The following is a 24,495-nucleotide window of genomic DNA, read 5'->3' as shown; positions in this document are numbered from 1 at the left end:
TACTTCCCTCTAAACCAGCTTGCTTATGGACAAATGGCAGATGCTAGCAGATTGTCTCAAGGTCCAGGTAGGGTTTTAGAGCTGGTGGGGGTGGTGACAGGGCCACTCCAGAATGCTTTTTGTGTTGGGCTCAGGTAAGTTGGTTAGTTACCAAAGGATTTAAAAGAGGTTTTAAAAGCTTTCTATCGTAAATTTCTATTGAAATGCCATTACTATTAGAGGCTCATCCAGCTAGATCTTTTATCAAAAGGTAAAGAGGCCTGGGACGGTAGTGTGGTTTTGAAACATGCCATCCAGTCAGCTGAATGCAAACTGGTAAGTGAAAAATAGTGCAGTGAACCAACAAAGGGCAACACCTAGATGCTGTGTGACAGGGAGGTTCTGACTGAGCAAAAGTCAAAAGACTAGAACCCAGAAAGGAAATGAGGAGGGAAGGAAAGGAAGTGCTCTAAGAAGTGAAGTATGAGTCAACTTCACAGGTTTGCCTGGGGCTGGCAGGACTCTAATCTTCATGGAGTGGCTGCTGGCAGAGAAAGAGGTAGTATTCTAGTATTCAGTATTCGCTACAGCATTGTCAGAATGCAGAGAAGGAATGTTGGGTTGTCCTTAATTATGGCAGAAGTTAGGGTAGAGAGGAGAAAGAAAACAACAGGAAACAGTTAGGGCTTAAGAAGTAGCCACTGTGGAACAGTGAGACCAGTGAGACGGTTCAGATATTCATGAGGGCATAGACAGGGAGCAGCACAATCAGAAGGCTAAGGTCAGAGGCAAGACTGGTCTGAGGAAAGCTGCCGTCTTGTGCCAGGTGTTAGCTCTTCCTTCTTCATCTTCTGACATCTTTATCTCTCATCTTTGGCTTTCCTTCATCCTTTCCTGCATTTACACACCACCTCATCTCAGTTTTTAGTGGCTCGTCTCAGAAGCAGATAGTCACACTGGACATGTGATCTCAGTCTTTCATGCCAAACTTGGCCTGTGCTCCAAGCCTTATCCCAAAATGCACTAAACATTAATTTCATCTTTTTTATTCTCAAAATATGAATAGTATTCGAGTCCAAGAGGTATTGGACTTGTGCGAGGCAGACTGAGTCTTCAGGAATGTGAAATCATCTTATCTCAGAAAGATAGCAGTAGGTACCTGTGCCAAGTTCAACAGCCCAAATCACACCTAGGGCATATACATGGCTGTGTGATAGGGCTTGGGCCCCAGCTCTTGAGGAAGAACAGGGGTGGAAACTGTTGAGACAACTGAGCAAAAGAGGAGCCAGCACAGAAGGGTCTGGTGGGAGAAATGGTGGATCTTCCTCTCCTTTCTCCTACTACTTAAGGGCAGAGGCACATAACCCCAGCAAGGGGCCAAAGTAGGTAGTAGCTACTTGGATCCTATTAGGGAGAGGCCAGACCACTCCAGGGCTGGTTAATTGCCTTTACCAGGCAGTGGAATACTAGCCATAAGAATAGATACGAACTGTTCCAATTTCTGTGCAGCTTTTTTCCCGGACTCTAATACTTCCTCATGATTGGCCTTCTCCTTGGTTTCATAATCCTGGATGACTTTGTTAGTGATGAGGGAGAAGCCAAAGACTCGAAGTCCACAGTGCCTTGCAACTATAACTTCTGGTACTGTGCTCATGCCTGATGAGGAGAGAGAGGGAAAACAACTGTCAGGACCCTCAAATGACTCTTTTCTTTACCCTCTGCCCTCATCCCCATTCATTACCTCATTGACAATTCAACATCTCAAAAAAACATCCAAAGAAACAGCTGATTTCTTGTCTAACTTAGGTTATTCTGTATTGCTTAAAAGAGTGGGGCCTCAGAGGACCTTACACATTTCTTATAAGTATTACCACTGCAATGCTTTATTTCTGTTTGTGGTCATTTTGAAGTCAGTTCTAATGATGTGGTTCCATCTTCCAGCCAGAGGTACAGAAAGCGGCTATATTTTTAGAACAATCTTCAGAAACATCAAATCACGGATGGGTCGTTAGCATTATAGCTGTTAAAGCCCTAGGTGCTGGGTAGGGAGGTTTAATGCTACAACACACCAAACCCCAACACCTTTAAAGTCAGTTTAACTCAATCTTCCCTTAAGTCAGATCTCTCACTTAACAGTCTAGGTCTACAATCTTACACCTTTCCATCCCTATTTTACCAGATCCCTCCCTGTTCAAGCCTCCAGTCAGTTCCCCTTCTCACCAACAGCATCTGCCCCCAGCTTCTGCAGCAGCCGACACTCAGCCACAGTCTCAAAGGAGGGGCCTGCCAACATCACATAGGTGCCTTCCTGAAGCTCTCTCTGCTCCCCCATTTGTTTCCAGACACTGTGAGCCTTCTGTCTCATATCCCGGTCATAGGCATCAGACATGGCAGGGAAACGAACTCCGAACCTAGGGCACAGGTTGGAATCTCAGATTACTGGAACATAATGAGTTCTGACCCCCAGACAAGTCCTTAAACTGTACCCAGCTATTGAAAAAAAAAAATTGCAAGATACATACCTATCCTCATTGGGCCCTCTGAGAGGGTTCAAACCACAGAAACCAGGTAGGTTGATGTGGTCGCGGATCAGCATGATATCTCCAACCTCAAATTTGGGGTTGAGTCCTCCAGCTGCATTGGTGACCACTAGGGTGTCCACACCCAGAAGGCAGAAAACCCTCACTGGGAATGTCACCTTACAAACAAAACATAAAAGATCAGAAAGAGTTCTTTAAAATGTCACCAATCTACCCACAGACATGCATGATACACACCACGAAAGAGAAAGGAGGGGACCCAAGTCAACCTAGCCCAGGTAGATAGGTCATAAAATGAGACTGAGAACTCTCTCCCCCTTCTTCCGGACCAGGCTTATGCCCCTGAATTACCTTTGAGAGTGGGTAGCCTTCATACATGTGGAACCTGCCCTGCATCATCACACAGGCTCTGCCATTCAGGAACCCAAACACCAGTCGACCAACATGACCTGGCACTGTGTACAAAATAGAAAGAAAGAAGAACAGGATGATGTTTTCATACAACACATATCCACTGAGCACCTAGTACAAGCCAACTCATGGTGCTCAACATGAGAGGGTATAATTAAGCAAAGGATGACATTACTAACTCCACTTTCAGAAAGCTGAAGTCTGGTGGAGACAGGAACAAATCATAAGCTTACAAATGAGTATATAAGTACATCATGAGATTAGAGCTAAGGGATAAGGATGCTCAATGTGAACCACATATCAAAAGAAGGATTTTTTGTTATTTTATTTTATTATTTTTTTAATGTTTATTTTTGAGAGAGAGAGAGAGCATAGCAGGGGAAGGGTAGAGAGAGGAGACACAGACTCTGAAGCAGGCTCCAGGATTGGAGCTATCAGTGCCAAGCCCAATGCGGGGCTCGAACTCACAAACTGTGAGATCATGACCTAAGCTGAAGTCAGATGCTTAACCAACTGAGCCACCCAGGCACTCCTTAATTGTTTTTACAGAGAGAAAGTGTGTGAGTGGGGGAGGGGAACAGAGGGAGAGAGAGAATCTTAAGCGAAAATTCTCTTAAGCTTAAACTAAAGATTCTCCATGCTAAGAATGGAGCCTGACACGGGGGTCGATCCCACAACCCTGGGATCATGACCTGAGCCAATATCAAGTTGGCTCAACTGAACTACCCAGGTGCCTTAGGGAAAGGTTTTTTTTTTTTTTTTTAAGAAACTTCAAAAGAATGAGAAAGCCATATTGTAAGAGAATAAAAGTGAGCAAAAAAAAAAAAAAAAGAAAGAAAGAAAGAAAAGAAAAAGTGGGGAATAATAAATGTAGCAAATGCAGTCCTTATAGACTTTTCCAAAAATTTTAAAATTCTCCAAATATGTCTCCATATTTATTACCCTAACTAAACCATGTGCCTCCTCACTCTTGAAAGGGAGTTCATAGTATATGAGGGTCCTGAAGAGGTTACTGAACAACAGGAGGAGGGGCTGAGTTTGGACCCCTACAAGGCTTCTCCATTATGACCCACAAAACAGTCCTGTGGTAATACATACCCCAAATGGGCCCTGCAGGGGTGTGGGAATGCAAAAATAACTCCCCACACAGACATAATAACCATTATTACCATTTCCCTTATCTGGCATTTCTCCTCTAATGGAGGCAGCCAACCTATCCCCTAGGGAATGGGTGGTCCGAGAGAGAGGGACCAAAATCAAGAGGAAGAGTTCAGGGAGAGTCAGAGACAAAAGAGCTTATTAAAAAAATTCCAGTAATAGAGCAGAGGTGGCAGAGTTAGGAAAACCTGAGTATAAAAAAGAGGCTAATAAAGTTTAAAAATTAATCCACTAATCACTTACTGCAGTGCCCTTCTCAGTGGGAAGGAGTGGCAGGTGGGGTCAATGTCATTGCCCTTTCCCTTAGAAAACTTTTTGCCCTTTGCCCTCCCTCTCGTTTTAATATTTCTTTACCCACCCCCACCCCCACGTCCCTTCTTTGGTCTTCCAATCTTGCTCCAACGGGTTTGAAAAAATATATGTGCAAAGTCTTAACTCTCTGGGGAAAAGAGGACAGAAGGTAGAAATTTATAAAATTAATAAATCATGGGAAGTTAGTTATCTGAGAATTATTAAGTAAACCAAATAAACTACCCTTGTCCTTAATTTACTTGGTCCGTCCCACCCTTTTTTTCCAGAGAACTGGCTAAGGTTGTTAACCTAATGTTCATGAATCATAGATGAAAACAGTTTCACAGGCCATTAGAAAATGTCAGTAAATTTAGAAGATTTAGCCAACAAGAGAGGGGTGGGGGGCAGCGGCAGAGGTGCCTGGGTGGCTCAGTGAGTTAGGCATCTGACTCTTGATTTTGGCTCAGCTCATGATGTCACAGGTCCTGGGATCCAGCCCTGAGTCAGGCTCCTCGCTGAGTGTATCAGTGCCCCCTTGAGAGTCTCTCTCCCTCTCTACCCCTCCCCTGCTCTCTCAAAATAACTTAAAAAAAAAAAAAGAAGGGGATGCCTGGGGGGGTCTCAGTTAAGTGGGGAGTTAAGCGGGGTTAAGCCCGACTTCGGCTCAGGATATGATCTCAGTTTGTGGGCTCAAGCCCCACAAGGACTCTGTGCTGACAGCTCAGAGCCTGGAGCTTGCTGGGGATTCTGGGTCTCCCCCTCTCACTGCCCTTCCCCCACTTGTGCTTTGTCTCTCTCTCTCAAAAATAATAAACATTAAAAAAATTATATATAAAAAAAAGATTCAGCCAACATGGCTAATAGTGAAGGGAAGTGGAGAGTAGTGAAGGAAAGTGCAGGGCCACTCCAGGAGTTGCCCACAGTGGACCCATAAACCCTCAGGGTTAATCCAACTTATCACTTATAGGAAATAAGCACCTTCTGAACCTCATTTTTCTTTCATACCAGTCTACTTTTTCAGTATTAAAAGGGGATGGACAGATCGTGACTCTCAAGCATCTCACAAAGTAGGTGAGTCACATTAGGGGCAACCTTTACTTGCTCAAAAATTCATCTCACATTAGCTGGGAGGATTCGGGTGTCACCCTGAATTGTTATTTTCCTTACTCATGAAGTTTAAGGCATGGCCTTTCCCCTTTTTTTTTTTTTTAATAAAGGCTACCCCCAAAATGGGACTTGAACTCATGACCTGAGACAAAGAGTTGCATGCTTTACCCACTGAGCCAGCCAGGTACCCCGCACTTGGCCCTTTTCTAAACCACAGCTTTAGAGTTTTCTGGCAGCTATTAGGATGCTGGATATGCTACCCTCAGATCCATTATTGCTCCACAGTGCACAGGTAACACCTGCTTCCTCCCCTCCTTCAAAGGGTCAGTATGAATCAGGTCTTGTGTGTTCATGTGTTATCTGTGTATTTTGTCTGCAAGAACATGGCAGTGTTCATTTGTTGCTGCGCACCAGTGAGTGCCTTATCCTGGGACAAGAGCTAGAGCTGGGGAGATTGGGAATGGCAGGAAGACATAGGACAGGGGTCACCTGACTTTGTCCCGGGAAGTTATAGGCACTACTTTGTCCATTTAACCTGCAGACTGAAAGAAATGGGAGGGATATGTGCAAGTGGTGGGTACCCTGGTATGGATGGGGGAGGAGAGTGTGAGTGAGGTGCTGTAAAGCTTTAAGGGGCTCTGGATCATTACAGCATAGGAAATATGTCATCATATGGTATCACTGCCACACACATGCCCAATCTATTATGAAATTTCTACTGGGGGAGTTTCCTTCTAAAGTCATTCTGATTCATAGTGGTCTTTTTCCCTCTCTTAAACAAGTTGTCTTTAGTCAAATGCTATACAGGATAATCAGGTGCAGGCCTGGTGAAAGCAGACCTTCTCATCAGAATCCCATCAGTATCCCTCAGTTCAATCCCTCACTCCCCTTTGCCAGTACCTGTACTTTGGGAAAAGTTTGGTATCTCACTGTAGTCAAAGCTCTCGGCCTCAGTTAATTTATTGACCAGATTTCCTAACCCAGAACCACAGATCACTGCCACTTGAGGTCGGTGCTTGGTGCGGCACAGAAGCCATTTTGCAGTGTTCTGATAATCTTCATATGTAAATCTAGGAAAAAGGAAAATGAAAGTTAAGTTTTGCTCCCCTCCCAAGGGCATCATAGACTAATGACCTTCAGTGCAGAAAGGCTGCTAGGAGTGCTGGGGTGGGAAGGGACACAGAAGGGGCCAAAGAGCTGCTCCAGAAGGGAGGATCCTCTCTCAGCAGGGTCCACACTAAGCTCATCCACCCACCCACTCCTCTTTCTGAATCAGACCCCCTTTCTGAATCAGACCCACTGAAAGTCTGATGGGAAAGTCCCTCCTCATTCTATAGCCTGGCAAAAGTTAATGGTGCCTATGTTTCCACCCCCAACCCCAACTTCAGTTTTGCTACCACTAGCAGGTTTAATTATCTCTCTTTATGACAAAGATTTAGAGAGGAAGGGATGATAAGTCTACATAGAAGTACAGGGAAATAATGGAATCAAAGAAGTAAAAGGGCTGGATTTGAGGATGAAGGCTAAAGAGTATATTCAAAATGGTATTAAGACCTTCCTTAGGGCAGTGACAAACCCAATATAATCCTTCTACCCTACTTATCAGTAAGGACACTCAAAATGTAATTAACACTACCCTGAGGGTAGGGATAAACCCAATTTCCTTTTGGACCCTTGCCCTCCAATTCCTCCCTCAGACACTTTTATTGGTTGACCAAAAAAAAAAAAAAAAAAAAAAAAAAGGCAATGGGAACACTCCAGAGTAGAAATCTATGTGCCAGTTAGTTCCCCCAGATACCTATTCTGGGATACCCAGACCAATAAAATACAGATCCCTGTCAAATGAAATTGCAAGCAGTAATTCAAGATCAGTGACTAGACAAGCACAAAAAAGCAGATGGAGTAGTCCACAACTTTGGTGGTCAGTGGCTGAAACAGAACTATTTCAGCATCTGCTTGAAAATACAAATTCTAGGGGCGCCCGGGTGGCTCAGTCGGTTGAGCATCCGACTTCGGCTCATGTCATGATCTCATGGTCTGTGAGTTCCAGCCCCCGTTGGGCTCTATGCTGACAGCTCAGAGCCTGGAGCCTGTTTCAGATTCTGTGTCTCCCTCACTCTCTGTCCCTCCCCCACTCATGTTCTGTCTCTGTCTCTCTCTCTGTCAAAAATAAACATTAAAAAAAAATTTTTTTTAAAGAAAGAAAGAAAATACAAATTCTGGAGCCCAACCCTAGAGATCCATAATTCTGGGGATCCACAATAGTGTCCTAGGTAATTCTCATTCAAAAACCAGGCTTAGTTATTTCTGGTCAAGAGGAAGGCAGAACTCTAAAAAAAAAAATAAATAAAATAAGGGGCGCCTGGGTGGCGCAGTCGGTTGAGCGTCCGACTTCAGCCAGGTCACGATCTCGCGGTCCTGAGTTCGAGCCCCGCGTCAGGCTCTGGGCTGATGGCTCGGAGCCTGGAGCCTATTTCCGATTCTGTGTCTCCCTCTCTCTCTGCCCCTCCCCCGTTCATGCTCTGTCTCTCTCTGTCCCAAAAATAAATAAATGTTGAAAAAAAAAAATTTTTTTTTAAAAAAGAGGAAGGCAGAACTCAACCTGGGTTCTAGTCTCAATTCTGCCTTTTTAAGCAAATAAATGTGTTTCAAATTCTTTCCTCGGGTAAAAAGGAAGTAATTGGCAGCACCTGTCTTGACCCCACCTGTCTTATAGGTACAGTTTTAAAATTAATTAAAAACTTATCAGTAAGTTCCAAAACCTTACCAGTTAAGACTCCATTATGTCAGGGTTTGAGTCCAAAGCACTTGAATCTTCCTCCCTGCCTTTGTTCTCCTCCCTGCCGTCTCCCATCTCCCTTCTCTTCACCAAGGTTCTGAGCCCTTCAGAGACCTAACCACATACACTTGCCATACCCATACATCTTAACCACATACACTTACCGTGCCCATACATCCCCAAGAACCAACCCAGAATTTTTCTCACAATACCAGTCCAATTCTCAAACCCCTATCTGGAAAAATGAAATGTTGAAGTGGGGGACAAGTGGAACTGAGGTATGACAGAGCTGAACACAGCTAACCAAGCCTCCAAAGGAAATCCTTCTCTTCAAAAGCAGAGCCTTTGAAACCAGATGACTCTACAACAGGCTACCCTCAGGGAAGTAGCTGGGTAAGGGACAGGGGAGATGGAGCCACAGGATGGTGGAGAGAGAAGCAATGAAATGATTAAAAGTTAATCAAATAGCATCCCCAAGAGGTGAAAAAAAAAAAAATGAAAGAAGTATGAAGCCCTGGCCACCTAGCATATCTAGCAACGACTTATAGGACTTCTTCAATGGGCCATCAGTTCCCCAAGAACACCCTGGATCCCTGTGCATCCAAAAGCCACTGTGGTCCCTGATTCTGGTGACTTGGACTCGGATTTCTGGGGCCAAAGCAGACAGAAGAATTTTCAGAGGTGGGAGGTAGGAGGAAAGGGCAGAGTCTATTGTTCGGTCCAATTAATAAGGATTTCCTTCTCTCCTTGGAGACTTCATCCCCAACTTATTTAAAATGTTTTTTCTTTTTTTTTTAATTTTTTTTTTAATGCTTATTTATTTTTGAAAGAGAGAGAGACAGAGCGTGAGCAGGGAAGGGGCAGAGAAAGAGGAGACACAGAATCCAAAGCAGGCTCCAGGCTCTGAGCTGTCAGCACAGATCCCGACGTGTGGCTCCAACCTACGAACTGTGAGATCATGACCTCAGCCGAAGTCGGACACCCAACCGAGCCATCCAGGTGCCCCTAAAACTTTTCTTTTAGGGGCACCTGGGTGGCTCAGTCGGTTAAGCGTGGGACTTCCGCACAGGTCATGATCTCGCGGTTCATGAGTTCGAGCCCTGTGTTGGTCTCTGTGCTGACAGCTCAGAGCCTGGAGCCTGCTTGGGAGTCTGTGGCTCCCTCTCTCTGCCCCTCCTCCGCGTGGGGCTCTGTGCTGATAGCTCTGAGCTCCGATCCTGGAGCCTGCTTCGGATTCTGTGTCTCCCTCTTTCTGCCCCTCCCCCGCTCACGTTACGTTTCTCTCAAAAATAAACATTAAAAATTTTTTCCTAAATAAAAAAAATAAATTTTTCTTTTAGATTGTAAGTAGGCTCCACGCCCAACGTGAGGCTTGAACTCACGACTCTAAGATCAAGAGTCACATACTCTGAGATCAAGAATCACAGACAGCCTCCCAGTCCCCAACTTATTTTAACTGGATCTCCAATTTGGTGGGAAGAAAGGTGTTGAGAGAACTTCAGACATCTCTCCTCTGAAGGAGGAACTCCAGATACGGGCACCAAAAGAACCTCGCAGCTTTACCTAGACTCTGCAAAGGGAGTGAAAAGCACAAGGGGTGGGTTGACCTCTTCCCGGTATGCCGGTCGGGGTGGCTGGGGGAGAGAGAGTACGCTTCCCCTACAACTTGCACCTCAGTGCCGGCGCACACGCACATAAACACACCCGCCCCCTTTCCCAAGTAGAGTGCACGGTACCACACCGTGTCCCCTTCCTGCTCCGGTGGGGCCATCACTACCCGATTCCCGCGTGCGCCCCGGCTGTCGCTGGCCGCCTCACTGCTCTGCCGCCCTGCCGCGACACGGGCTCCCCCGCCAGGGGTCTCTACATCTCCAGAGCATTCGCTCTCTCTCCTGGCCCTCTCGGGGCCCAGGTGCCGGGCTTCCAGGTCTCAGTGACAGCCATTCCCCTTCCCGGGTTCCCCAGGCCTGGTGCTCGTCTCACCCGTTCTCCATGGTGCCACCGCCGCCCTCTCGAGGAGCCCGCCCTTCTCCGCTCGGATCCGGTCTGCTGAGCTGCGCCGCCCTGCGCTGAGCTGTCCTCGGCGGGTGCGGTGTATACAGTGAGTGTACTGTTACTCGCAGCTGGCTTATATCCCAGCCTGGAGTCCCCAGCCAATAGCAGCCGAACACGCAGGCCGGCCCCCATCTCCATGGCGACACACCCAGATTCAATTGCCCGAGGCTAGGCTAACAACTTAATCTGCATTCTTTGCAGAGCTGTAACCTGACTCGCGCCGCACCCTACTCCCTGGGGAAGTCTACCAAAGCATCCCTGCACCCTCTTTCGTCCTCAGGGCCGAAGTTTCCCTCAAGGAAACCTATTCGAGATGAGGGCTGGAAGCCGGAAGAGAGCCCCGAAAACCTTTTATCTGGAATCTCATTCCCGATTGTGTCTAGAGCAAACCATGAGGGATTTGAAAAGAGAAAAATTTAAACCTTGTATCCTGCAACTCCAGAATAAAATTAAATGAGCCTGTGTCTGAGATGTGTCAAACAAAATTTGCATCGAGGCGGCAAATTTTTTTTGCAGTCCTAGGAAATGCAATTTGGAAGACTTAGATTTGGGAGGAAAACCAAATAGTGCTCCACTGACGGGGGGAAAAGCAGAGGGTCTTTAAAGGCAAAAAAAAAAAAAAAAAACCGGGGGGGGTGTAGAGGAGGGATTCCAAGAAGACTTACATATGATGTAACTTACAATGATTAGCTAAAACAGTCTAATTTCTGTTAAATTTCCAGCTTGCTTTCTGGGACTGCAGGAAGCCAGGATGTTGCAGTTGGGCAGTGAACTATACTTAAAGTTCATGTTCCCTGCAGAGGTGGACTTGCATAAGCCCCACTTCCCTAATGGCCTTCTGGCTCCATTTTTCCTGACAGCAGTGATTCCATTTCAATTTTTTCTTTTCATGTTTTCCCCTTTTGACCAAGATCTTTCCTTGGAAAGCATTAATGATCAACCATTGGATCATCTGTTGTCTACCTATCTAGGAAGGTTTATTCCTAGAAGGTCATGTCCCACAGAGGAGGGAAAATGAAATGTTATAAAGAATGTCACTAAGACCATACAGTCACAGCAACAAAGAGGTTTTCAGGAAGCAAGTCTTAGGCATTGTCCTCATCTTAAAAGTCCATGAAGTTGATAGTTGACTTGTCTTCAGGGGTTGCCAATGGATAGCCATGGTTGATCATTTTATTTTAAGCCTTAGTGTGTCCATAATTTTGACATTTTAGATGGTCAAACAACAGTGAGACATACAAAGCATCAGTAATGTAATTATAATTAAAAAGGAACACATAAGAACAATAATAAGTATGATTATTTGTAATCCAGATCTTAGAAGGGGAGTCCTGTGGGGAGTCAACTGAAAAGGTCTGAAAACTTAAAATTAAACTGAGTTAGAGGGCTGAAAGAAACTCCTTTTAATGATGGCCAGTTTAAGTTTCCAATTCAGCCTGCTATGAGGTGTTAATCTAGTTGCGCAGCAGGAAGTATTAGCGATGGCACAGACTCAGTCAACAGCCAGGAAGTAATCCAAATCTCTTCTGTTGTCTTGTACAACTCAGGCAAGGGAATCTAGAGACCACTGAGCTCTAATGGCCCTAGCAGTGGATCAGGCTATTCTTTTTTTTTTTTTTTTCTTTTTAAAGTAGGCTCCAAGCCCAGCGGGGTCACAACCCTAGATCAAGACGTGAGCTGAGATCCAGAGTCGGATGCTTAACCAACTGAGCCACCCAGCACCCCCCACCCTGCCAGATCTGGTTATTCTATTAACAGCCTAGGGCAGATTCTTAACCATGGCCTCATTTGCAGCAGATCCCACCAGGAAAAAGGATTCCAAAAAAGGATCCCAAAATGGATCCCCAAATCCATTCTTTCATTAGGGTTGTACCCTGTGGGAGGTCACAGTCCTGAGAATGTGTGTAGCCATTGTCTTCCTATTTGGAGGAGTTGTCATCTGGGTAGTCATTTATAATGGATAGAACTCTCTTGTTTCTATGGTAAGTGTTTAGGGCAGGAAAGATCCCTGTGACCAATTGAAGTATAGTGAAGGGAGAAATTGAATAACCTAGGAGATATTGTCCCGTTCTTTTCTGACTGTCTAGGCAGGTAAATGTCCAAGGTTGTCACTTACAGGCACGGGCAAAAATATATTCTGTGGGAGTGCAAAATATTCCTTTTTAAGTCTGATTATCAACAGACTCATTTGTAGGTATGGAGGGTAAGACAGGAGAAAACCAGGGGTCTGTTTTATTCAAGCAGCCAGATAAATGCTTCTTTTGATATCATAGCGTAGTTGAAAGAACCTTGTACAAAAGAGGGTCTTACAGCCAGAAGAGTCTGTTGGAAAACTAGTCAGGCTCCAGTGTGTTTTTATGAGGCAAGGGCTAGTGGCAGATAATTCTTTTCTTTTTTTAATCTTTTTTTTAAAGTTTATTTATTTATTTTGAGAAAGAGAAAGAGAGCACAAGCGGGGGAGGGCAGAGATAAGGAGAGACAGAATCCCAAGCTGGCTCCTTGCCATCAGCACGAAGCTGGACTGGAGCTCAAACTCACAAACCAAACCGTGAGATCATGACTTGGTCAAGAGTCAGTTGCTTAACCGACCGTTCCACCCAGGCACCCCTGGCAGGTAATTCTTGATGAAGTTTAGAACGAGATTGGAGGGTGACTATCCATGGGAGATGTTGCCCAGGTCAGTTCTTGGGCAGGGATTAGGGTAGGTAAAGCAAGGAGAGTTTCCCTTTCGAAGGAGGTAAGGCTATTTTAACATGGTAAGTAAGGTCAAAAGGGGCTGTCTGATTTATGGTGACATTGGAGAGAAAAGAGAGGTTGTAAACAGGGATGACCAAAGGGGCACTGTATCCTCCATAGCCTATAGTGGCCTGATGGTGGCAGATCCAACAGAAAGATTTCCTGCCTGTGCTAAACTCTGGGATATTTGTGTGACTGTTTTTCCTCTGTGACAAAACAGGGAGGAGGCATCAAGTCAGGAAAATAATTTCTTTAAATGAAATAAAGGAAAAGAAACTAAAGGAGGATAATAGCAGCACCAATTTAAGAGTAAGAAGATACTATAGTGGTAGAATGGGTTTTTAACCAAAGGAGGGATTTTACCACCAGTGGAGAATCCCAACTTTGTGTGAAAGAGCAAAGATCACAAGGATTCTTAGAAGGAACAATAATCTAAGAATTTCAACCAGCTTAATTGTCTTCATATATCATTGCAATAACTGGCATCTCTGGATTTTGTTTTGTTTTGTTTTGGGAAGTGGCAAACAATAATGTAATTAGAATAGCTTAATCAAAGAGCTTTCAGCAGTAAAGGGAAATCAAAGAGCTAAACAGTGGGTAATAACTATGACAAAGGATTGATACACTGGTCTGGTCCTGACTCTTGCAAAAGCAGTTTACATCAGATGCTGGTGGCTTCCAGTCCAGGACTCAAGGCGTCACCTGGAATAAGTTTAAGTTTTCTGGAAATTCTTAGTTGGCTGCCTCTGGTAGGTAGAGAAGACCATTTAGGAGGAGGAGCCTTTTCTAAATGAGAAATATGAATCCATGAGTCAGTGCTTCCTCAGCTTGGCAGCATAAGGACTGGTTAATTAATACCTGGTATGTCCCCTTCCATCAGGGCTTAGAGCATCCTTATGAAGGTGTCTTTTTCAGCGAACATAATCTCCAGGTTGGAGGTCATGATGGTGTATGTCTTTGTTTCCCCAGGGCAAGCTATGTAAAGATTGTTCTAGAAGCGGGGAGTTAGCCTTTATTTTCTAAAAAAAAATTTTTAATGTGTATTTATTTTTGAGAGAGAGAGGCAGAGTGCTAGCAGGGGAGGGGCAGAGAGAGAGGGAGACACAGAATCCCAAGCAGGCTCCAGGCTCCAAGCTGTCAGCACAGAGCCCGACGTGTGGCTCCAACCTATGAACTGTGAGATCATGACCTGAGCCCAAGTCAGAGGCTTAACTGACTGAGCCACCCAGGCACCCCAAGAAGCTGGGTGTTAGCCTTTAAAGCTTTAACAAGTTCCTTGCAATACCTTAGGAATTTCCTTTAAGCAAAACTAGTTGATACATGCTTTTATCTAACCTCATAAGCCTGCAAGTAGTAAATTCAATAAGAGATTATCTGTTCTTTCCAGGACTAGTTAAGCAAGACCAGTTGCAGAACTTTAGGCCAAGGCAGTTTAAAAGACTCTATTAGTTTAGCTAATTTAATGGTTCCACTAATACATTCTATCAATCCTAAAGATTGGGATTGACAAGCACAATGGAAATGCTGCAGAATGGGCCACATTTTGCAGATAGATTGGATTACTCAGCTAGTAAAATGAGATCCCAAATTGCTATGAAGTTCAGAGGGAACTCCCCAGGTAGGAATAATCTTTTCTAACAATGTCTTGCCTGCTGCTCTGGTGGTGGGTTTCCAACATGGAAATGAACTCAACCTACCTACTGAGAAAACATATAAATCATTGCTAGTATATATTTATATCCTTGGGAGGGAGGCAACAGGATGAAATCCATTTGCCATAGCATGAAAGGTCCAGAAGGCAAAGGGGAATGTCCCATACAAGTATGAATAGGCTTTCCAGAATTCTGTTTTGGGTAAATCTGACAACTAGGGTATACCTGTGAGATGATTTTTGGTGATGGCTTCTAGTAGTATCGTCTTCCCAGTGAGACCATCTTATCAGTATTCTAATGTGTCAAATCATGTATATATTGTGGGACATCTCTCTGTAGGCAATCGGAGGATGGGTTGATAGGATCTATCCATTGATTTTATCTGAGGTCAGATTTATAACCTTGTTCTGTCCATTTCTTTCTATTTTGCCAAACAGTTAACTATTGGGCTTCTGTTATTTTACGTTTTTGATTGTCAGCGAATTCAGGAGACATGGAAGTTGCAGGTGCCTTTATTAAAGGTGAGGGCTGAGGGGCGCCTGGGTGGCGCAGTCGGTTAAGCGTCTTCAGCCAGGTCACGATCTCGCGGTCCGTGAGTTCGAGCCCCGCGTTGGGCTCTGGGCTGGTGGCCCTGTTTCCGATTCTGTGTCTCCCTCTCTCTCTGCCCCTCCCCTGTTCATGCTCTGTCTCTCTCTGTCCCAAAAATAAATAAACGTTGAAAAAAAAATTTTTTTTAATAAAAAAAAAATAAAGGTGAGGGCTGACTTAAAGCTGCTGAGTTAGTAACTGCATCAGGCAAACGACTTCCTCTGCTTTTCTCTGTTTGCCATAGAGTGTCCTAAAATTTTAATTATCACCAAATTTGGGTAGTTGAATAACATTTAAAAAATTTGTAATGTTTATTTATTTTGGGGGGAGGAGGCAGAGAGAGAGGGAGACACAGAATCCTGTGAGCTGTCAGCACAGAGCCCAACGTGGGGCTCAAACTCATGAGCTGTGAAATTATAACCTGAGCTGAAGTTGGACACTCAGCCGGCTGAGCCACCAAGCACCCCAGATACCATTTAATAGATCTAATACATAAGAACTATTTTTTATTTTCTGTTCAGAAGAAGTCAAGAAACCTCTTTGTTTCCAGAGCATACCAAAATCATGAGCAACACCAAAGGCATATGTACTATTGGAATAGATGTTAGCAGCTTTATCTTTACCTAGAAAATAGGCTCTAGTTAAGGCAAAGAGTTCTGCCTGCTGAACAGAAGTGGCCGTTGGTATGGGTTTAGCTTCAGTGGTTTCAGTTAGATATTATAGCATAACCATCTAGATAGAGACCGGTTTTATCCTTTAAATAGGATCTGTCAGTAAGCCAGATTAATTCAGCATTCTTGAGATAAATTTCCTGTAAAGCAATCCAAGGGGTTAAAAGTTGATTAGTCAGCTTTAAACAGTCATGAGAGGTTTCATCAGTTGGCAGAGGAAGAAGTGTGGCCGGGTTTAAGGTGTTACAGGAAGCAATGGTCATGGTGAGGGGGCGGGGAGCAAAAGTCCTTCAATGGAGGTTAGCCTGCTGGTAGATAAGAGCTGAGTGTGAGGAGAGTGAAGCAAAGCTTCTACTGAGTGGATGGTAAGTAGAGAACCCATCACTCTTTCTTTTATGCGTTGTGGCAAGTTGGCAGTAGCTGCTGTTGGCCTCATATGAGGAGGGAGGCCCTTAGCTACTAGATCTAATTGTTGGCTCTAATAACCTATGGGCCTATGTTGATCCCCATGGCATTGAGTAAGTACACATATGGCATTTCCCATAATTTTGTGGAAAAAAAGGAAAAAAGCAACTTGTAATTAAGATGACCCAGTGCAGGTAAGTCATGAAGGCTGTCTTTAATGAGGAATCTTGAGCCTTTTTGACCAGATGAGAAGTTTAGTCTGATCAGCTTTAGGAAGAGTATAAACACTGGGCTATGGCAAAAAAAAACAAAAACAAAAACAGTGAAATCCAGTTCCTACACTACACTGCTAGTCCCCCCGATCCTGTGAGCTTTTTGTGCTATGGCAAGGGAAGGGTAAAATGCCCTGACTCCTGTCTGGATCTAGATGGAGGCCATGATCAATAATTAGATGCCCCAGTATTTAACTTGAATTTGCAACTCTGGAGTTTCTCTTTTGACATTTTATGTCCTTTTTTTTTTTGCTAATTCTCAGAGGAGATGGACAGTGTCTTCCAAGGATGTCTCTTCTGAGGGGGAACAGAGGAGGAGATCATACACATATTGCAAAAAGGAAGAATTCTGAAAAAAAAAAATGACATCAGCAAATCAGCCTTCAGAATTTGAGAAAAATAGGTAGGGCTTTTGGTATAGCCCTGAGACATAACAATCCAGGTAAATTGTTGATTTTCCCATGTAAAGGCAAACAGGTATTGGCTTTCAGGGTCGGTACAAAGATCTATGACAGTGAAGGTTGTGCTTTCTGGAGATAAGACTGAAAGTAGAGTATGAAGATTTGGCACAACTGGGTGCTGAAGAATAAGGATATTGTTGATAACTCTTAACTTCTGAACAAACCTCCATTCTCTTCCATGGGATTTTTGTACAGGAAGGAAGGGGATATTACAAGGGCTTGTATATTGAAGAGTTAGGCTTTGTGTGTGTTTAAAAAAATTTTTTTTGGCCTTATTTAATATATTCCTCAATTATGGGCTTGATTCCTTGAACAGCCTCTGTATATAATGGATGTTGGCAGGGGCACCTGGGTGGCTCAGTCGGTTAAATGTCTGACTTCAGCTCGGGTCATGATCTCACAGTTTGTGCGTTTGAGCCCCGCATCAGGCTCTGTACTGACAGCTTAGAGCCTGGAGCCTGCTTTGGATTCTGTGTCTCCCTCTCTCTCTGCTCCTCCCCCGCTCATGCTCTGTCTGTCTCTCCTTCAAAACTAAATAAATAAAAACATTTTTAAAAATGGATGTTGGTAAATATTTGTCAGAGGCTTTCTTTCATCCACTAGAATTTTTATAGGTGGTGCAGAGTGGATGTGGCCTCTATCAGTGGCATTTTTTTGCCCAAAGTTTCTCATGGATAGAATCTTGGAGAGAGATGGGTGTATGAGCTATGTTATTAAAGAACACAGGGACAGGGGATACCTGGCTGACTCAGTCCATGGAGCATGCAACTCTTGATCTCAGTCAGGGTTGTGAGTTTGAGCCCCACGTTGAGTGTAGAGATTACCTAAACATTAAAAAAAAAAAAAAATCTTAAAAAAAAAAAAAAGATAAAGAACACAGGGACAGTAACCAAGAAATCGTCTTGAGATTTTTCATCAGGTTAAAATTTAAAAATATTTCCTTTTTTTTGGAAAAAAGATGTGTGTCAATTGTTGTAATTGCATGTTCCTAATTTGGGTTGCTTATACTTGAGTATTTAGGGCTTGTGTGGGTTTCTTTTTTGTATCTTGTTGAATAGCTTTGGAGAGCTGCCCAGCAGTAATTAACTAGGTCATGGAATTTCATAGTAGCCCAGTTAAGTTGCAGGGGTGGTTTTTGTTTTTGTTTGGTTTAAGTTGCAGGTTTTGAAAAATTAATTAATTAATTAAAAATTTTTAAATCTGAGTTGCAGGTTCCTCTTGCAAACCTTCAATAAAAGCACAATTTAACAAGGTGGAGGTGTGATGGTCAACTTTTTCAATGCCAGATAATTGCTTAAAAATGTTCTCACATCTTTCAAAATCATACAAAACCCATTCATCAGATCTTTGGACACATTTTTTGGATTTTTTTCCAGGTCAATAGTATGGGGAAAACCATCAAGAATCTCTTTGTGGAGTCTTTTAGCTAATTTTGAGGCTTCTTTCATGTCTACAGCCTTTTTGTGGGGAAATCCAATAAAAGATCTGTCCATACTCCTTTTTGCATCCATTCTCTAGCAAGTCTTTCATCTACTGACATGAGAATGAGCTGATAAAGATCAGAGAATCCTGGCTTATAAATTTGGACTACAATCAAGAATTGTCTAGCAAACCCAATAGGGTTTTCTCTAGGGTTAGGAAACTCCTTGGTAATAGCTCATAGTTCAGCTTTACTCCAAGGAGAACGAGAGAACTGGGATCCTAAAATATCATCTCCTGGCTTAACTATAAAAGATGCTACAGGTAGGGGTGGGTCCTGAGAAGTCTCCAGATAATCATAGAAAGGAAGTTCAGCAAGAAAATGAGAGAGGGATGGTGGACAGATAGGCAGTGGGGAGCAAATGGAGGAAGTGATGGAGCAGCAGAAGACTCTTCGAGTTTAGTAAGTCTCTGAGACAATTCAGAATTTACCTTAGTTTAGAATTAGTATCCTGGAAGGAAGCAATTTTTGAGTCATGAACACATTTTGAAGACTTGAAATGATAATTAAAATAAGCTTCCCATGGGGCACCTTGGTGGCTCCATTCGGTTGAGCACCCGACTCTTGGTTTCAGCTCAGGTCATGATCCCAGGGTCATGGGATCAAGTTCCACATCAGGTTCCTCGCTGAGTGTGGAACCTGCTTCTGATTCTCTCTCTCTCTCTCTCTCTCTCTCTCTCTCTTCCTCTGCCCCTCTCCCCTGCTCACTCTCTCTCTTTCACAAACAAATTCCTCATATGGATTATTTAGTCTTCTATTCTTTCTCTAATTGATTGCACATATAAACTAACATAGGAATTTTGAAAGAGCCCCAGGTTGGCCAATTAAATTTTAAATCATCCCAGGTAATCATTGTCCAGAGAGACAGGAATTTGCAGGATGAGGACCCATAATTCTTATATATAAGACTAGTAGGATTTCCAGAAGAAGGCTGCCCAGCAGCCTATCTCTCAAAAAGCAAACTGCATTTTCAAGAGGAACTAAGTACTCACCAGGGCAACAGACAGGAAGTGAAGTCCTGAGAACAAAAGTGGCAACAGAGGACACTCAAAGCAGAACCTCAGACTGGGAAATTTGGATTACAAGAAGACTTATCAGACTCTGACTGGGACCACTGGGGAGATGACAGGGCACAACGGACCCTTGTAAGTACCTCATTTGAATCTATGAGAGAGCCAGAGGAGGGAGATGAGATGCTCTCCGGTCCCACTTCTGACGTCATGTAATGTCAAACAAAATTTGCAGTGAAGCTGCAAGGCAAACAAAAATTTATTTGGGGACTTAAGAATTGCAATTTGGGAGACACATATTGGGAGAAAATCCAAACTGTGCTCTGCTGATGGGTAAAAGCAGTGGGTCTCTAATGGCAAAAAAGAGCATTCCAAGATGGCTTACATAAATTGTTTTGCAAAATTATAATTGGCTAAAAGAGTCTAATTCCTGTTGAATTGCAGCTTTCCATCTGGGGCTGCAAGAAGCAGTATATTGCAGTTTGGCAATGAACTATATTTATTATTAAAAATTTTTTTTATATTTATTTATTTTTGAGAGAGAGAGAGAGAGAGAGACAAAGTGCAAGTGGAAGAGGGGCAGAGAAGACACAGAATCCAAAACAGGCTCCAGGCTCTGAGCTGTCAGCACAGAGCGCGATGCAGGGCTCAAACTCACCAACTGTGAGATCATGAACTGAGCGAAAGTCAGACACTTAACCGTCTAAGCTACCCAGGTGCCCCAGGAATGAACTATATTTAACGTTAATGTTCTGTGCCCAGATGGCCTTGCATAAGCCCCACTTCTCTAGTGGACTCATAGCTCCATTTAGATGTGCTTTCTTAATAGGATTGACTTCATTTCAGGTTTTTTCCCTTGTGAGTCACATCCTTGCTTAGCTATCAGAATCCCCCATCTGTTTCCAGTTTCCTGAACACAATTTTTCCTGTTTGCCATTTTACCCACCTTACCCACTGCTATGGTCCAAGCCACTGTTTCCCAGCCCTGTTTCTGTCTCATTCATAAAACTGAGTCCAGTACCAAATGAAGGGTATATTCTATCATCGTTTTTGTTGTTATGCTATTATTATTATTATCCTTATTCATTGAGTAATTTTAGCAAAGGTAACAACAGGGTAATCTAAAAGTAAAGTTCACCTTCGTAATGAACTATGAACAATTGAAACATTGAAAGCACAATTTTTTAAAGTTTATTTATTTATTTATTTTGAGAGAAAGAGAGAGAACGAGCAGGGAAGGGGCGGGGGTCGTGGGGACAAAGGATCTGAAGTAGGCTCTGCGCTGACAGCAGACAGCTGGATGTGGGACTCAAATTCACAAACCAGGAGATCATGACCTGAGCTGAAGTCAGACACTTAACCGACTGAGCCACCCAGGCATCCCTGAAAGCACAATTTTAAATGATGGATGAGATCAGTCCTAAGTAAAAATCATCCCCAGGAAATATTCATCTATATTTGATTGGCGAAAGTTTTTTTTAATTGCCCAAATCCAATCCAGTTTACACAAAAGACAAGAGTATGACATAATTATATTTAAGAAAGTGCAAACTTAGTCAATTAATTTTATGGACTGTCTAAAGTAAGTGTATATAAACCAAAAGAAGACGATCTATGATAAATCTACAAAAAGAAAAATGGGGGACCAGCCTCAGTCTTCTGTAATGTTTCCACAGCATCACGTGGGGAAGGGTGTGTGTGTATATATATATATAATGTTTAATATATATATATATAATGTTTAATATATATATATATATATAGAGAGAGAGAGAGAGAGAGAGAGAGAGAGAAAGAGAGAGAAAGAGAGACATAAACATTCTGGCCACCAAAGAAATGTACTGTTATGTGACAGGCAAAGACAGTTTACCAGACTGCTCCTTGGCCAGGGTGACATTACCTTTACAACTTCACAACATACTTTATTCTGAATTCAAGTTCAGCAACCCGCCTCCAGCACAATCACTTAGACCCCCAATCTCATTGGTTTCACACATGACCCAGAGAAGAGTCTACCCTATGAGACTCAGCAGGCCTCCTCAGACCACATCTTTATCTTGTGGCCTATCCAACAAGAGGGCTCAGGGTCCAGGTCACATCAGACCCTACCTTGAATCCCATCCTACCCCTAACCTTGGCTAGTTTACATCTCTTACTGCCTACCTCACAAGTTTTTGACCTCTAAAGGGCACAGACTCAGGCATTTTGAGTGTGTATATCTGCTGCACTGTGAACACTGTATACAGCAGATACTTAACCGTCAAATATATGAAATGTTTATTATCTCTCTTTAAGCCACCTCAAGCCAAGTCCCCATACTCTATTCATTTATGACCATTTTGATCTGTTTTCAACATCCCAGTCAAGAGGTTCCCAGTTTCTCAGTTTACAGTGCACTTAGTATCTCAGCAATTTTTTATAGCCCCCTTAGTTCAAAATAAATACTTAACACATTTACTTTTTAAGTAGTTGGTTCCTAACAACTTAGCAACCATTTAGAAAAAAATAATACACACACACTGAACGAAAAAAAATATTTGTTTATATTTCTTAGATAACTGCAAATAATCCCTAAGGGGATGTGTGTGCCTGTTGGGCATTGAACAACTTCTCAAACCTTGGAATCCAATACTGCTACCCTCATTTCCTGTTCTGGGATGATTTTCATGCAGTACTTATTTTTTTTTATCAGAGGGACCTCCTAAAACCCAACTTCACAAAGATATTTTGTCATCAAAAGGAATGTTGCAACAATCTAATGTTCGTATTATGAGTTACTTTGAACTGGTAGTTTGCAGAGTATACAGAGATATTGAATATGGCTGTGTTTCCCTTAAAATCTTTAAATATCCCATGGTACCCCTGAGAATTTATACCAGGACACAGAGTTTGGAAACTATGGCTCCAGTCACTCCATGCCACCTCCATTCCCAAGTGTATGTAGTATAGATGAGTAGACTCTGCAATCAAACTACCTGTGTATGAATTCCTTCTCCACCCCTCACTTACTGGCTGTGTGATCTGAGGCAAGTGAAAGTCTCATTCTGCCTCAGTATTCTCATCTGTAAGGTAGTGATAATAATAGTATTTACTGTTGTTGCAAGAAGTGTAGAAAATGCTTGTTAAGTGTTTAGATAAGTGCCTGGAATTATAGTAATTATAATTATAGTAAATTATAGTAAATGTTGGCTATTATTATTATTCCCCATTGTCTCTTTTTCTTTCTGGTTTCTCTAGGTCCGCCTAACCATAAATTGGGTAAGAAGAACAACCAGAGGTGCACCCAGCCCATCAACATCAACTCTTATTGTGCACTGTTCAAAACAGTAACCACTAGCCAAATGTGGCTATGTAAATGTAAGAACATTAACATGAAATAAAAACAAAAATTCAGTTCCTTAGTTATACTAGCCACACTGCAACTGCTCAACAGCCAGATGAGGCTAGTGGCTACCATTATCCATGGTAGAGAAACATTTCCATCATCACAGAAATTTTTATTGCACAGCATTGTTCTTATCTTTTCTAGACACTGCTACCCTGTATGTACCTAAAAGAAGCTAGAACTATGTCCATGAGTTCATGATTTCAAGTCCTGCATTGGGCTCCCAGCACAGAGCCTACTTAAACAAGAACAACGATAAACAACTAGACTATACCCTCTCCCACCTCACCCAAACTCCCATACTACCCTGCATCTTGATTAACTCACTCACTCTGGGTATAACTGAAAACATTCTTTGCCCTGGAAATGGAGTCAGGGACTGTGCTGTTTTCACACAGGTATAAATTACCACTTCAGGAAAGGGGAAAGAAGAAACAGGGTATATGAAGAAGAGAAATCAAATTGGGACACTGTGGGTCACAGAAGCTAGGCCGATGTTTCTCACCCTATTCTCCACCATCTATTTAGCAACAACTTGGAAGGTTGGAAGGTTACTACTTGGCTGAAAGCCTGAAGAAAAAATGCTTCCAAATCTTTACAGTTTCTTTATATCCTTGGGTCATAGACTTTTATGAAATATTCCCCTCAAAATTCATTACGTTAAAGCTTTTACCTTGTAATCCCAATGTGACTATTTGGGGATAGGGACTTTAAAGAGGTAATTAAGGTTAAATAAGGTCATAAGGGACCCTAATCCAGTATGACTGGTGTCATATAAAAAAAAAAAAGGAAGGGGGCTCCTGGGTGGCGCAGTCGGTTAAGCGTCCGACTTCAGCCAGGTCACGATCTCACGGTCCGTGAGTTCGAGCCCCGCGTCGGGCTCTGGGCTGATGGCTAGAGCCTGGAGCCTGTTTCCGATTCTGTGTCTCCCTCTCTCTCTGCCCCTCCCCCGTTCATGCTCTGTCTCTCTCTGTCCCAAAAATAAATAAATGTTGAAAAAAAATAAAAAAAGGAAGAGACACCAGGTATATGTGTGCACAGACAAAAGGCCATGTGAGGACACAGTGGACAAGGCAGCTATTTGCAAGCCAAGGAGAGAGGCCTGTAGACACCTATATCTTGGACTTCAAGCCTCCAGAACTGTAAGAAAATAAATTTCTGTTGTTTAAGCCACTGGTCTGTTGTATTTTGTTATGGCAGCCCTGGCAAACTAATACACCTCTCCAGTGTAAGTGAGAAGACCCCACCCCACAAGTAAGATGGCACATACCAGGGATAATATTGACACTATTCACCTGGATCGCACAGGAATCAAGCAAGCAGCCAACACCAGCCATAAACACCTGATGCCAGCCACACTGGAGTACCTCAGCTGGATATTCACCCTGGATGGGACCGCAGGTGACAGTATTACTCAGTACACAAATTCACCTCAAGATGGTGCTTAAGTTTGTTCATTGATTAATTTAATAGCCATTTATATAGCAACTTCCATGTGCCAGGCATTGAGCATAA

General features: G+C 43.1%; 1 protein-coding gene, 2 long non-coding RNA genes and 1 other non-coding gene across 4 annotated transcripts in view; 2 read left to right on the top strand and 2 right to left on the bottom strand.

Moving 5' to 3' along the window:
• Window positions 1–17,080, top strand: part of LOC121031406 (uncharacterized) — a 31,393-nt gene extending 14,313 nt beyond the window's left edge. Inside the window, exon 3 of the long non-coding RNA XR_005790704.1 lies at window positions 16,908–17,080. This is a non-coding gene — a long non-coding RNA (uncharacterized LOC121031406). The remainder of the gene's footprint in view (window positions 1–16,907) is intronic.
• PNP (purine nucleoside phosphorylase) lies at window positions 1,013–10,381 on the bottom strand. Its single transcript, XM_040476513.1, has 6 exons — window positions 10,249–10,381; window positions 6,387–6,556; window positions 2,871–2,974; window positions 2,502–2,677; window positions 2,200–2,390; window positions 1,013–1,635 (listed from the first exon to the last, which is right to left on the bottom strand). Exons 1-6 carry the CDS (start codon window positions 10,257–10,259, stop codon window positions 1,418–1,420), a joined length of 870 nt encoding a protein of 289 aa, XP_040332447.1. The 5' UTR covers window positions 10,260–10,381; the 3' UTR covers window positions 1,013–1,417.
• LOC121032543 (U12 minor spliceosomal RNA) lies at window positions 5,414–5,564 on the bottom strand. Its single transcript, XR_005791357.1, has one exon. It is a non-coding gene; the product is annotated as a U12 minor spliceosomal RNA (small nuclear RNA).
• Window positions 17,081–19,375: 2,295 nt separating the features above from the next.
• LOC121031405 (uncharacterized) lies at window positions 19,376–22,996 on the top strand. Its single transcript, XR_005790703.1, has 2 exons — window positions 19,376–19,730; window positions 22,833–22,996. It is a non-coding gene; the product is annotated as an uncharacterized LOC121031405 (long non-coding RNA).
• Window positions 22,997–24,495: the final 1,499 nt, after the last annotated feature.

Source organism: Herpailurus yagouaroundi, unplaced genomic scaffold, assembly GCF_014898765.1.
Source record: "Herpailurus yagouaroundi ecotype Mexico unplaced genomic scaffold, PumYag 141, whole genome shotgun sequence".
NCBI lineage: Eukaryota > Metazoa > Chordata > Mammalia > Carnivora > Felidae > Herpailurus > Herpailurus yagouaroundi.
This window is presented reverse-complemented; position numbering and strand designations above follow the sequence as displayed.

Excerpts from the sequence above, each read along its gene's own strand:
- PNP (XM_040476513.1), bottom strand. Across the intron at positions 2,975-6,386 it reads AAACTTTTCCCAAAGTACAG|TGCCAGGTCATGTTGGTCGA; the intron begins GTACTGGCAAAG and ends TTTTGTACACAG. Across the intron at positions 2,391-2,501 it reads AGAGGGCCCAATGAGGATAG|GTTCGGAGTTCGTTTCCCTG; the intron begins GTATGTATCTTG and ends CCTGTGCCCTAG.